The sequence below is a fragment of the Xiphophorus maculatus genome, chromosome 8, assembly GCF_002775205.1.
Source record: "Xiphophorus maculatus strain JP 163 A chromosome 8, X_maculatus-5.0-male, whole genome shotgun sequence".
In the NCBI taxonomy this organism is placed as follows: Eukaryota; Metazoa; Chordata; class Actinopteri; order Cyprinodontiformes; family Poeciliidae; genus Xiphophorus; species Xiphophorus maculatus.
In genome coordinates this window covers 19771894-19786639 of record NC_036450.1, presented here as the reverse complement: position 1 = coordinate 19786639, position 14746 = coordinate 19771894, and the positions used below count along the sequence as shown (strand labels likewise).

Genomic DNA, 14746 nt, shown 5'->3' with positions numbered 1-14746 from the left:
ATAAATCCATCCATCTGATAATGAGCATAAATAATTCAAATCGTTTTCAGTGCTCTTTAGATAGGACTCATTTTATTTTCCACTTGTCTTTGGGGGAGTTTGGGAGTGACTCAGCTTTTTCAGACTTTTTCACGCAAATGAGACGAGAGGCTTTCTGGACGGTTGATACCCGAGGACGTGTCATTAAACTAAGTCAGCTGATGAGCAGTTTGGCATTTCACGCAAAACGGATCAGCCTTTTGACTGTTTTGAAGCGTTTTGTCTCCCCTTTTCAGAGTGAAAAACATACATTAGATTTCAAATGATACTTTACAGGGTTTGTAGATGTGATGTTTTGCGATATAGAACCTTGCTTTGTTTTTATGCTGTTAGAAAGTGGTGTTTCAGCATTTGCTGAAGGAGGTCTCAAGTATTCAGACAATTGAGCCATTCGCAGACGGCTGTGACCCCCGACCTCCGTGAACGGCTGGGGTCCACTGTCTGTCTGAATCTGCTGTCCTGGATCTTGCAATGATTCTGGACGAAAGATTAGGGTCAATGTCCGGCTGTCGAGGTTATTTGTATAGCACTTTCAGCCACAAGGCATTTCAAAGTGGCTGCAACGTAATAAGATAATGTAAAAATCAATTACAAGTCAACAAAAAACATTACATTTTGTCAAATGCCATCATCAAAATCATCAAGCAAATAAAGTAGTAATGAATCAAAGTAGTTATGAATCAAAGGTAACTCTAAACAGGGGGCGTTGTAGCCCTGATTTAAAGGGACTCCGAGTTTTGCAGTTTTCTAGAAGTTCGTTCCAGATTGGTGGAGCATAAATGCTGTGTGGTTCTCTAATGTCTATTCTCTGAGCTACAGGGAGGCAGTGTAAGGTTTTTAGTACTGGTGCTCTATCTTCCTAGTTTCAGTGAGAACGCGAGCAGCAGCGTTCTGGATCAGCGGCAGCTGGAGGATTGATTTTTTTTTAGGCAGACCTGTGAAGATGATGTTGCAGGAGTCAATACACCTAAAGACAAACATATTGGTGAGTTTCTCTACATTTTGCCGGGACATTAGTCCTTTAATCCTGCAAATGTTCTTCAGGTAATAAAAGTCTGTCTTTGTAATTGTCTTTATGTGTCACCACACGCAGATTTAGGTAGTTAGAACCACAGAACTAGCCTTTAATTTAGCTCCAGCTATCTCCCATCTATTCGGACCAACTTCCCTCTAGAGAAAGAGGGAAACCTAGAGAAACCGCCCCACAGCATGATACTCCCACTACCGTGTATCACAGTATCAATGGTGAGTTTATTGTAATATAAAATGTTCTTCCACTTATAGTCTTTTGCATGTAGGTCAGATATTGTGTGATCTTACCCAGACACATTCTTCCACAGATTTGCCGTTTCTAAACTAGGTTCAGTCTATAACGGCTCCCTTCTTTCCATTTTTCTTTGCTGTGGCTGACCTGAACCCTTATTTTTGCTCAGATTGACAGAATTACTAGGAAAGCACAACAAAAAGGCAGAAGTGGGAGTTTCTTTTCCGCTGAGACCAGATCCCTGGGTGTTGTACATATAAAACATTAAATCTGGATAACATTCTTGTGTACTGCTATATAGGGAAAACACAAAATTGCAGTAGCAAATTCCCAATGATAAAAAGAATAAATTATAATGTGAAAGAAAAAAAAATTACCAAAAATATCTTTGCCGTGAAATTACTCCTAATTATGTTGTAGGTGCAGCTGTTATTCTAGGATCTTGTAGAGAGATAAGTGGCGCCAACCTGCATGTAATAAGGACGTGTCATCTATCTTCGTGGTCTGCATATGTCTCCGTGTGTAGATGTGTGTTCATGTGTGAGAGGAGTGGTAATAATTTCCTTGTAGAAATGTGTGAGTGGATGTCTAGAGACATCGCTAAAATTATTTGCGCTACTGTTAGTGAAGCGTTCAGGATGCAGACAGTCTGTGGTGGAAGACAGCACAGACTTCCTACGTGGTCTGGGAAAGTCTGGTATTGAAGTGTCTTCCAGTTTGGGTTGAGCATGGAAAAATATTTGTCTTTCCAGACTTTGTTCCCCTGCTCCATTGTCTAGATGGTGTTTTCTTCTTCTTCTTGCTTCCTTCCTTGTGTCCATCCTTCTTGTACATATTATTCCTTGTCGCGCCTTTATCTTCTGTCTTATAACATCCCTTTCTTTCATACAGTGCATCTATGCTTAATTTTCTCTTTCCTGTGATGTCTTGCCATTCAATTTCAATTGCCTTGTGTATGAACGGCGTTATATAAACAAACTTGCTGTGTCTTGCTTTCTTACCTTTCTCCTTTCATTGCCATTCCGCCTGTTCTTTGTGTCTTCCTTGTTCCCCATCAGTCTCCCATTCTCTCTACCATAAAGCCTGCCTTGTAGGAGCCCTGAGAGTAATAATTTAGAGAACACATAGAGCAAAATAAAGGGGCAGAAAGGTGGATCTACAAAGCATTCAAAGCCCAGATAGGCAAAACAGCAAGCAATCCCTGCTGCGAAGGCAAGGAGCTGATGATGAGTCAAACACGGTGAACCAGATTTAGAAAAGAGAACAGGTAACATGTTGTGGGTGTGAAAATGCAGAAGATAAAATCTAAAAGAAGAGGTTTTAAAAGGCAAAATGCCCTCACAGAACCCCACAGGAGAAAAGTAAACGAACAAAGGCGTTAAAAGCAGCACAAAACATTTTGTGAATAATCAAGATACCCAACTTAACATAAACAAAGATGTTAAAGATGAGGGTTTTTGTGAGTACATGACTGATTGTACCAGGGAAGTCTATATGGACAGAAGAAACCTGAACTCTCAGAGAACTCGTGGTTGTTTATTAGCTTTTTTTTTTTTTTTAACAGGGCAGCTTCTTCACTGTCATTAATAGGATGGAGCACTAGAGTATGAATTGAGTCAGCAGCCATGCACACCTCTAATCATCTGCTTTGAACTGAAAATGACTGTGGATCCTGTACAACATATGCTTATGAGAAATAATAAATCTTTTTCTGGGAAGTGTTTTTCAGTTTTCAGTGTTAGGTATGAACTGAGGTTAAATATGTGTATGGAAAACCCATAAAACTCCCTGATAAAAGTTTTAGGATCACTGGAAACCCTATTTAAACCCATCTCTCATTGTCCGATTCACCGCAGAATGCAGTTTATGGTCCAAGTATTGCCGTTTGAACTCATGTCAGGGTGCCCGAGATTACGTAAAAGATAGAAAACAGTGAAGCAGGATTATTTAAATATGGACACAAAGTATTGAGAGGCCAGCAGAAGATCCAGCCCTAGCAATTTATTCTGTTTAAGTACCCATCTGCAGTGCTAAAAGTCCCATCCACAATGCTTTCTTTTTTTAACTCATTCTCTAAATGTCAGCTGTTTTTAGAGCTCTAAATGTCTAAACCAGCTTTTTTTAAGTGTATGACTAACCGGGTCTGATGAGGTGAGAAAACAATGCAAGTTTCCAAGAGGGATTATTTTTCATCTGCTAAAATCTTCCTCCGGCTATTTGTCAATCACAGCTTCCTGTCTGTGGAGAGACTTTACGGCCTGAACAGATCTCTCAGTCTGAGGTCGCAGCTTCCAATAAAGAGCGGGGACATTTAAACTGCTCCCTGAAGGCTCTGGACGGACGCCATGTTGGACCTGGAAATCTTTCGTGGGCGGACGGTGGTGGTGGTGGTGAGTGTGGGGGGCTTGAAGAAGCAATCTATCCACAGGTGAGCGGGGTGGTAGAATTCTCTGTTGGTTCCATCTGAATAGCTGTCTGTTTTAAGTGCTTTGGTCATTACTGCTCTTATGGGAAGAAGTGAAGGGGATAACATGTGTTGCACATTTTAAAAACGATCCTGCTGACAAAGGAAAACACTAATGAAGACCATTTCTTAAAGGGGAGAGTGTAGATTTTCTTGCACAGGTATCCTGTGTACTTTAACTCCATATTAAGATAAATAAAATTGTTAGTAGACCATCATTAATTGCAGAGGCGTTAAGTGAACACTTTTCCTCAATTGGTAATTCATTACCCAGTCATTCATACTCTGAGTGGAACCAGATTCAGAACAGATGTGGCTGTTCTTTTGCCTTCAGAACTTCACATGAGCTACTGCTGACAATCACTTCAGAAATGTGCTGGTTATAGAGGTAGGAGGTGGTTTGGTAGAAAGAGATTATTATTACATTTAAGCCCAGCTGAAGTCCTGGTGTTAGGTACAAAATGAATATTTAAAGGGTGGAAATGGAAAGAGTTCATGAAAATAGGTTTCTTGCAGTAAACCTCAGTTTAAGCAAATAAACTATCAAGCAGCATCTCAGTTCTCAGTAAGGTGAGCTACATCCATGGAGCACAAATCACTCCACATCCTCTACCGTTTCACAGTATTTAATTTGCTGTGCAGAGGTTTTTCAGGCAATGCTTACAAATGTGCAACTCGATGACTGGATCAATACTACAAAAAAGGAGACATGACAGATAATTAACAACACCAGCTACAAAGATCATACAAAGTTTTAGATTTTTTTCCAAAATCAAAAACATTAAATGTTCCTGTCCTGGTTCATTCTCACAAAGCATAATTTATATACCAAGCCATAAACAAGCTCCTTCCTTCAAATGTTCAGAAATTGTTTTTCAGTACAGAAGGTGAATATAAATTGAGGGAGGAAATACAACCTAAAGCGTCTCCATATCTGTGCAACATTTAACAAAGTTTCGTATTTCTATATATGGAGACAGTAGTTTTCACAGAGTACAGGAATGAGGGGCTTTGACCATCACCAGGTGTTTTCACAGATCATTTGTTCCCTTATTTGCAATACGTTTAAGAAAATATGCATATACTGTATACAATACACATTCTGAGGGGGCTTTGGGTGTCTTTACTTTTTTTTTAGGGGCAAGGAAAAATGATAAGGGAGTAGGAAAAAGGAGAAGTATATGCTTCTTCCTAGTCCCTTTTGAACATGTTATTCTGTTTTTGTTGTTGCTGGACTATTTTGAGTGTTGCTTTGCTTTACTTTTGTTTGTTTGTTTATGTATTTGTGTCCATTTCTGTCGTTTTTGTCATGAAATGGTGTGGTGAGGGGTGGTGAGGCAGACGCATCAGACCCAGGTAAGATGAGTAATGGAGGTTTTAATGTAAAAAACACAGTCCAACCAACGGGCAGCACGGCCGAGCAGAAGCCAGGGCTCGACGCCGGTAGCAACCGTTAAACCAACGGACAACATGAAGGACTCGGAACACACTAGACGAGGACCCGTCAAAGACACAGACACACAGGTGACACTAAATACACAGGAGGTAATTAGGGAAGGAGAAACACCTGGGAGTAATCAAAGGGAGACAGGACAACAGGGAGACTCAGAGACACAGAAAACTCAAAATAAACACACAGCAAAACACAGTTCATGACAGTTTTTCTCATGCCTGAAATAAATCACACCAACTGAGGTTCAGCAGGTCGTTGCAGTGTGGTGAGATCATCTTATGTTTTATCATTTCCATTGTCTGTTTAATTTATCTTTAAAAACTGGTCAAACCCCATTATTATGGAAATACGCTAGAGTAACCATCATTTATAAAGGGCGGACCCTAACAGACCTACCTCAATTATTAATAACATAGCAAAAATATTTGAAACAATTATTTTTAATCAACTCTCTAAATATTTTGATGAACATAGCTTATCTCCACACCAATCTGGATTTAGGCCAAATAATTCAACAATCATTCAAAGCACTGATTTGGTCTTATGTCCACTTGGTACAAATTTGGCTGAATGTTTACGATCATTGTATATATACTGTAGTCTTTCCATGTAAGCGTCAATGTGTTTGTTCTTAACTGTATCAAAGGTTTTTATTGCCAAGTAGTTCAATCTACCATGGGACATGTCTCCAGAAATGAAGGCTTTAGTGGCTGAATCCATTTGCAAATTGTATTTTTCATGAGTAATGGCTTCTTTCTTTCTTTTTGGGACAGAACTTGTTTCACTGTGAATAATAACACTCTTAGTAGCTTTAACCAGCATCTTCATGAAGGTTTATACATTTTGTAAAGCCATATTAAGCTTCATGAGCCATATAAATTCATGAACTTCTGACTTTGAGGAAAGTAATAAAAATATTAAAGAATCTATATTTTTTTGGTATTTAGAAACCAGATGCTAATTTGGTAAATTCCAACGGAACAGTGAGAAAAATGGTTGTGTTTTTTGGGGTTTTTTTGCAGTGTCTGTGAACATCTGGTTTCAACTGTTATTGTTATTGAGGAGTCTGTTGAACATTTGTATCCAACACCCTATAAACTGATAACCAGCAAAGCCAATTGCATTTCTAAGCAATCTGAGTAGGAAAAACCTGTGAAAGTTAACCTCTACAGATATTCTGCGAAGATATCAGAGATTGCTCAGTTGACTGGATAAGATGAGGTTGCCGCTAATGTGAGACGGATGGGATCAATGTAAATACATTTGTTCTGGATTATTCTTTATCTTCAGCAAAGGGAAAAAAAAGGAATAGATCTTCTTGTTGCTCCTGTTTTTTTTGTGAATAATGCAATTAAAGCAGCATTCTTAGGAATCAATTTTTTTTATTTTCATTTGAGGAGTTCAGCACATTATGGCGTTTGTTCAATGAAAAAACAGGTGCATGTAGACCTTTATCGAAATAATGTTTTTAGCAGCACAAAGAGAATAGTGTTCAAAAACAATGTTACCTGTCAGGACACTTGATGTGTTTTAATCCCCTTTCTTAACATCACCACACAGTCAAATTAGATAGGACGCCCTGCACTTTACGTTAAGCCGAAATAAGATAGGACTCTTTCAAAGTAGTGCGCTACAATAAGCAAATGAATAATGTTATAAAACAATAGTCACATTAAGGTTTTTTTTTGTCATCTTCTAGTGTATTTACTGTGGAAAAACCACAGTATAGCTGCCTTTTGGTATGAAATGCAGAAAAATACTATATGTCTAGCAATGTCAGGGATGCACTTTGAAATAATACAGCCTGTTTGCAAGTGTCAAGACGTAAACGGGAAAGAAACAAAAATCCAAACACACTATAAGCATATTCATCTTTTGGAAATGCAAAATGGCACAGAAGTATCGAAACCTTCTCACAGAGAAGACATTAGCATACATTTTAATACTTTAAATAATTTAACACGCTGTTCACATTTTAACATTGATGCTATACAGTCATTGCCTGTCATTCATGATGGCCAAGCAGTGGTTCAAAAGTCTTCAAAGTGCAACAGAAGAGCTCCTCTATGATGTCCGTGGATTTGTACGTTACAACTGCGGTGATTTGAATAAACTGCGGGGAATCACTACTGAGGAGTAATACATTGATAATACACCGAGGTCATGACGATGGTTATATGCATTTTTCCTGCGTGTTTGCAGTATTGTCTGTGAGGGTCACGTGCAGAGCCGTGTCCTTAGGACAGACTGGAAGGTCAGCCGTACATGCCTCGTTGTCCTCTAGCTCCCTCTGAGGCTGCGGCTCCTCCTGTGCACACTGCGATGTCTGTGCAGCCACTGGACAGTAGCCGTCCTCGGACGCGGCCTTAAATGAGGCCAGCCCCAGCGTGTTCCCGTCATTCGGGTACAGGACGGTCCGTAGGGTACTGACTCTTTCTCCCGGCTCACGGGATATCAATGAAGGGGAGTCCCTCGAGATAATGGAGGAGGAAAGGGCGCCATCTGCACAACGAAAACGTCCTCCTCCCCGTCGTCCCCGCCCGCCCATTTTGCAGAACAAACATTTGATCTTCTCCAGGACTTTGAGAACCACCGTCTTTTTCAGGAGAATGTAGAACCAAGGGTCTAGGATGGGGTTCACGGAGGCCATGCGAATGGCTATGAGGTTCTTGTTCAACCCAGAAGTCTGCGATGTTGGGTTTGAGAACAACTGGTTTTCGAAGATCCTCAACTGATGATAGAAAACAGAAATAAATTAGTTTTAAAAGGCAGCATTCCAAACTACAGAGGGGTATCATATTCCCCAACACATCTTTGAACTTTTTAGATTAGATTTTGTATGCTGGAAAGTGTGGAATTAAAAACAAACGACATGTTTTTTTGCTTTTTTATTTGTTTATTTATTTTGGGTTTTGTAAACTAAATGTGAAAAGTGTACTCGGGATTTGCTTATGACAGCAGTGACTCAATGCACTGTGTAGAGGTGGTCTCAAACTCCAGACCTCATTGGCCGGTGTCCTTCAACCTTTAGATGTCTCTCTGATTCAGCAGGCCTGGCTCCAATACTAGCTCATTAGCAGAGCTCTGTAGAGCTTCTTTAGGCGCAGCCAGTTTTACCGTTTAATTCAAGCCTGTAGGACACATCTAAAAGGTGACTTCAGCTTAGCCCTCTATGGCATGGCGTTGCCCTCAGGCAACAAACCACATAGCTGTACCTCACATTGCTCCTTTATTTTATTTTTTGGGGGGCATGATTTTTGACATATTTTTGTCCAAAAAATAGTTCTTTTATGAATATAGTTTTTGTTTGATTTGTATTTCATTTCTCATAATCAGTGTAGACAATCTTGGTGTTCTAGACCAATGTTACCCTGAGGCAACAAACCCAAATCTGGTTCCAGGAGGTGTCAGAGTCCGATTTTATGATTGACATGTAATTAGGGACCACCAAGCTCCCAAAGAATGCAGGAAAATATTTCTTCCCCACAAAAATAAAAAGTCATGCCATAGAGGGTTAAGACCACTCCTGTACCTTTCCTTTCACTTCCAGCTGCAAGTCCTTCGGGGTAAGTCGAGCGTTGCAGATATAGAGACAAATTCATGCTCGTTCTTTTTCGCAAAACAGTTCGAATTCAGTTAATATGATGGAGAGCATCTGCAAACATCAACGTTTAAGTATTGCCTTTGCACCTCAACTGAATCTGGCCTGGACTTTGGCTTAAATAGATCTGGCTGTATTCAAAATGCCTTGTCTGATTTCCACTAAACAGCACCGTTGTTGGGCCCCCTTCAGGTGACAAGTTCTGTTAGGTCCACGTCCATTGACTTGGGGACATAAAAACGTGAATGCTTGTGACAAGCACATGTTGCATTAGTGTGACGTAAAGTTAGGCTTTTTGGCTTAAACCTGCCTGCCCAGTCAGAGTTCAGCTAGTGGTATAAACACACCAAACTGCACCAACACGTGCCACACCACACCCGTCCTACCTCACATAAATTCCGAATAAAAGACTAAAAAGTTTGTTGACACAATGTGAAAAGTTCTCAGGAGTGTAAATCCTTTTATTGTAAAGAATTGCACATTAATTCCATGGAATGAGCAAATTCTTAATGACTTCTTACTGAGGTCTAAATGGAAATGTTCCAACAAAAGCCGTTCTCACTGTCATCAAAAATGAGCCTTTGGCTCATGAGTCTAACCAACACTCATTTCTTAAAGCCAGAGGCAGAAACCTCTCAGTTTTTAACATAACCGTCTCCTTCCCCCACCCCGTTGTTTTGTGAAACTATTTTTAAACGTTCACCTATGAACAGATTTAAACTCCGTTCTGGCCTCGTAAGGCTAATAACCTAATTAACGGTCCCATTACACCTTCTGGTTCTAGTGTGAAAGATGTGGGACGAGGCAGTTCTGTTGCTCCATTTACCCAAACAAAAAGGACTGTTGCAAATATTGAATGTGTTGGATGACAGGTTTTATGGCCCTACGTCAAAACTTTGATCTCAATATGAGATCTAAAGAGGTGGATATAAAGGCAGGCGGATTGAGAAGTAAATTTTATATGCAATCCTTTTTTCTCCACAGAGTAAAGGTTTCATTAATCACAAAATGTGTCATTAATGAGAATAGTAAATCACTTTCAGAATTTCTTTGCAACATAGGAAATTTCACCTCAGATTTTACATGTTTAACCCTTTAGAGGCTGCCTTGGCTCATTTATGTCCTTTTAGGCACTTTTAAATTTTTAATAGTCAATATTTTTAGCCTGTGTTATTGCTAATTGGATAGAGATGTTTAAACTTTTTTTAAACCCTCAGCACCATTAAACCATATAATTTAGTTTAGCCATCACATTGTTGGACACTTTTTTACTCTTAAGTTACACATTTAATCATGCAGTTGCATCAGAGCTAATGCAGGAGGCCTAAAGAGAGCCCCTTTGTTTTAGTGCCTTGCATTGCTGCAAAGAAGCTGAATCTATTATTGGAAACAGTAGCTCTAAATAAACAAACCACACAAATAACTCATTCTGCACTTCATCATTTTTAGTGTGTTTCTTAAAAAAATAGAGGATGCTGTAATTACAAAAAAGTATTTTTTTAAAGTAAATAATGCAAAATGCATGGCAAATTTAAAGTTTTGATTAGGACTGAAGAGGCTAAAATGCTTAAAAATGAAGGCAGACATAAATAAGTAAATAAATAAATACATGCTAAAAAATTATTTTGTTTTTTTAAGATAACTTTTTATGCAGAGATTTTTTGTGTGTGTGTTTCCAGCTTCTTTAGGCGCAGGGTTATGCAGCAATATATTTTCCCATTTGCACAATCCTATTCCCTGACACTGCGTGAAGATGCAAAGAGGCAGTAATAATGACAAGTACCTTTTTTTTTTTTTTTAAATAGCCTATTCCTTCTGCCCCCTCTGCAGTGCAGCCCTGGGCGTTTGGTCAGATGCTCACATCAACAGCCGCCACACGTTGCAGCAAAATGCCAGCTTTAGAGGGGGTCCTGTGCTTCAGAGAGCTGTCGACTCGTTTGACTTACGCCCACATTTGAATAGACATGCGGCCAGAAAACCAACGGAAACTGTATCAAAGCTACCAACTGAACTGAAAGAGCGCGCGCGTAACCACACGTGCTTCAGAGACATGCCTCATCTGCCCACAAAGATCTCAAATAAGAACACAAAGTTCTGGGAGTCCGCGGTTGCCATATACATTTCAGTTCCTGGTTACTTTTAATGCCAATAAAACTGTATTTTGTTTAATTCCGATGCTTTCTTACATTGTAGAACCTGTGACACTATATGGCGCGCGCACACACAGACCCAAAGCAGCGCAGTTTGAGCTATGATCAACCCCCCTCATACTTACAACTAAAGGTATCGAGCAGATGAGGACCACAGCGGAGGTTCCGATGAGCACAACCACCATCTGGATCTCCACTCCGGCTAAGCGCCTGAAGTTCCGCCGGCGTCGCAGCTCCGCGATGCGCCGCGGGTCCGTGCCCAGCGAGGTGCGGCGGATGAAGCGCCTGTGCATCAGGATCAGCGCCCCGCACACCATCACGTTGCAGAAGACGGTGGCCAGCACAATCACCGAGTTCACTCCCGCGTAGATCAGGTTGAAAGTTCTCACCGTGGTCTTGTTGCTCTGCCAGTCGATGAAGCACCACGACTTCGGCTCCTGGACCTTCACCTCCCCGATCCCGGCGACGGGCAGCGCGCAGAACACGAGGCACGACACATACACGGCAAGGAGCGTCAGCGCGGCTAGTCTCTGGTTGACGAACTCGTTGTAAAAGTAGGCATGATTTATTGCGAGGAACCTTTCCACGGACATGGTGAACACGATGCTAAGTTGCACCAAGAAGAAGTAGAGCAGGATGAAGCCCGAGTACTGGCACAGCTTTCCCTCCAGCGAGTTGTTGTTCACGTAGATGAAGAGGGTGACAGGGCTGGCCAGCAGGGTGCCCAGGAGGTCTGTCACCGCCAGCCCGCACACCAGAGTATAGAAGGTCGTTTCCTTCTGCTCCTTCCGCGACAGGCGCAGGACTACGATGGCGATGACATTTCCAATCACCCCGATTACAAACATGATTGCCGGGATGGTGAGCGAACGCGAAGGCGTCTGTTCCGCCGTGGCGTCCATTCCTGCGAGCGACTCGTTCACAGCAGACATTCTCCTCTCGGTTCCAAAGCACAGACACTTTCCATCAACGCGCCTTCTTCATTGCCGAATAACGAATCCATTGTGTCCACCGACCTTTCACTTTTACGCACGGCATCATACCTCCATTTTTTTTCTTTCTTTTTTTTTTTTTTACCACAGAAGAACAAGAAATCATGAGAGAGAGAGAGAGAGAAAAAAGAGACAGAGAGGCGTATCGACTTTGGTCTAATGTCTGGAGGCTTGCACCTTCACGTCCTCATCACACCCACAAACTTGACAGGGAAGTTTGAGTTTGAACAGCAGCTCCTCCTATATGGGTCTGGGCTGTTGTCGGTGTGTGCGTCCAGGGCGCACAGGGCGAGGAGGCGTAGTCTGACTTCCAGCTCGCAGTTTCAGATCCTCTGTATGCTGCATTATACGACCATCATCACTTTTCAATTGACATCGGCCAAGCGGTCAGGACAGTATAGTGGCTTAAAGCAGAACAGCATGCATATCTTTTTTTAATTAAACAAACAAAATCAGAGGTGGGAAGGAGCTATAAAGTGTTCCCCCTTTCCTGCACAGTTTCCGAGGTTGAAACATTACAAAAAGACCGCGCTTTGTTGGAAATAACAGGCAATTTATCTTACGATTGACCTCTCCTTCACTGTCGACATAAACTGTTAGAACTAAAAGTAGCATCCATTTAATAGTGTATATTACATCTTATTTTCCTGTCGAAATTACGTCAGTGTAAGGGCTATGGAAAAATTAATAGAGAAAATTGCAAATAATTGTGAAATTGTACTTACTCAAAAAAAAAAAAGAATAGAAACAAGTTACAATTAGATTTTTTTTAAAAAAACTATCTAAATTAAATAGCCGTTCAAACCATTATATTTTATTTTGACTTAAACTTTAGACACAAATGGTTAAACTTTCCAAATAAAATTTAGTTGGAAGTGCAAAATATCTCATGCGGATGTGAAATTTCTTAATACAGAATTATGTTGGTATAGCACTCACTGGTCACTTTATTAGGTACACCTGTTCAGTCGTTCAGTCATTTTGCACAGAAAGAGCATCAGCCAGTGGCTGTGGGTAAATGTATTTAGGCTGCCAGGCATGAAAAGAACACTCTTAGACTTAGACTTAGACTTAGACTGACTTTATTATCATTTTGCATGCACAGGGTGTATACAGAACGAAATTTCGTTGCATACGGCTCAGAACAATGTTTTGAGGTTCCAATGTTATGAGGTTACTCCGGAATATAAATCTAAATATAAAATATAAAGTGCAGGAATGACTGTAAAATAGAAGTTATTTAGCTATGTACATGTGCAAGGTATGAAGTGGAGACCAGTTTTTGAGTGCAGTCCAGTTAAGAGTTCAGTACTCGCTGAATATATATATATATATATATATAATGATATGGAAAAATGTCTTTTGTGTTAAAGAATAGGATCGTGATTGATTCATATCATTTAAATTGTAATGAAAAATAAAAACAACAATAAAACTGTTCTACTAAGACAACATGACAACCAGAACTAAAATGTGCCACTCACTGGCAACAACAGCATTAGCGTTGCATACAAGCTTGAATTCTTCCACAAATGCAAAATAGGCCTTAACCACAAGCCTCACAACAATTACTGATCTTTACTGTATCATTGCTTTATACTGTTCCCCATATAAACAAGTGAGGCACATCATGGTCACTTATGACCATGATGTGATTTTCTACCTGGCATCAAAAATGCTAGGTAGGAAATGTCACCAAAATAAAATATTTAACTCTGTTGCAATATGACAATTATTGAAAATTAGATTTAAAAACTAATATGCTTTTTTAAAAGATAACTAATTTTAATTGCATATAAATAACATCCTACAAAATTTGTTTTTCCAGTGCATGTCCCAGTGAATCGTGGAAGATGGCAGCTTGTCTTTTGTCTTCCCACACAGTTCTGCTCAATTCTCATCTCTCTTCAGTGCTTTGTCTAGAGTTTCTCCCATTGAGCTCGATTTCTCAGGAACATTTTCGCCCGTGCCAGTCAGCAAACTGAAGGAGTTATTAGCAATGTTGTTGATTTTATGCATTGTTTTATAATTTCAGTCTGCCTATGGTTGTACTTTGGTAATGGCTGTGGAGGAAGTGAATGAAGCCATTCAGTCCGTGTTGGCCACGCTTCCAAATATTGAGCAATTAAAGTCAGAACAAGTGGAATGTTTAAGACAATTTACTGCTGGCAAAGATGCCGTCTCATTAGCAGCCATCTCATTTGGTCATCTAGCGACTTTTGGGAGAGCAAAAAGTGACTTTGCTGACTGAGGAGTTGGCAACAGTGTGAACAAAGCAAAGCGTAGAACAAAGGGGTGTTTTCTTTTGTTTTTTTTATGAGGTCAACTGAACTGGGTTCTATTAACAACTGGATGTGTTCACTTCCACTGTCATCACATGCTTGCCTAGGATGAAGAACTGATGGAAAGTTAATGGCTCATTGCACCAGAAATTGGATTTAAAATGTTTTATTATCATAAACTAAATTTCACGAGACTGTATTTATTATAAGAGGTTGAACTGAAATGTATTATCTTCATTGTAAATAAGTCCATAAGATTGGATTGGATTGACTCAAACATTTCTGCAAACTAACGAGAACTGTCTGTTCTGTCCCTGCAGGGCGAGCAGAGACTGTGTTCCAACCTTCCTCAGCACCTTCTGGTCATCTCCTACCATACCTTTATTTTGCGCAAATCCATCACTGTGTGGTTTCACCCACAAAACAGGACAGGTTTCGACTGCAACGAGCAATAAGGCCTCCAGAGAGCATCATCAGGACTGACCTTCCCTCCACTCAGCA

The 14746-nt window shown here is 40.3% G+C and overlaps 1 protein-coding gene across 1 annotated transcript; it reads right to left on the bottom strand.

The window, feature by feature from the left end:
* Positions 1 to 5346: 5346 nt before the first annotated feature.
* LOC102231381 (prostaglandin E2 receptor EP4 subtype-like) lies at positions 5347 to 12491 on the bottom strand. The gene is made up of 2 exons (XM_023338833.1): positions 11097 to 12491; positions 5347 to 7951 (listed from the first exon to the last, which is right to left on the bottom strand). Exons 1-2 carry the CDS (start codon positions 11901 to 11903, stop codon positions 7394 to 7396), a joined length of 1365 nt encoding a protein of 454 aa, XP_023194601.1. The 5' UTR covers positions 11904 to 12491; the 3' UTR covers positions 5347 to 7393.
* Between the last annotated feature and the right edge of the window lie 2255 nt (positions 12492 to 14746).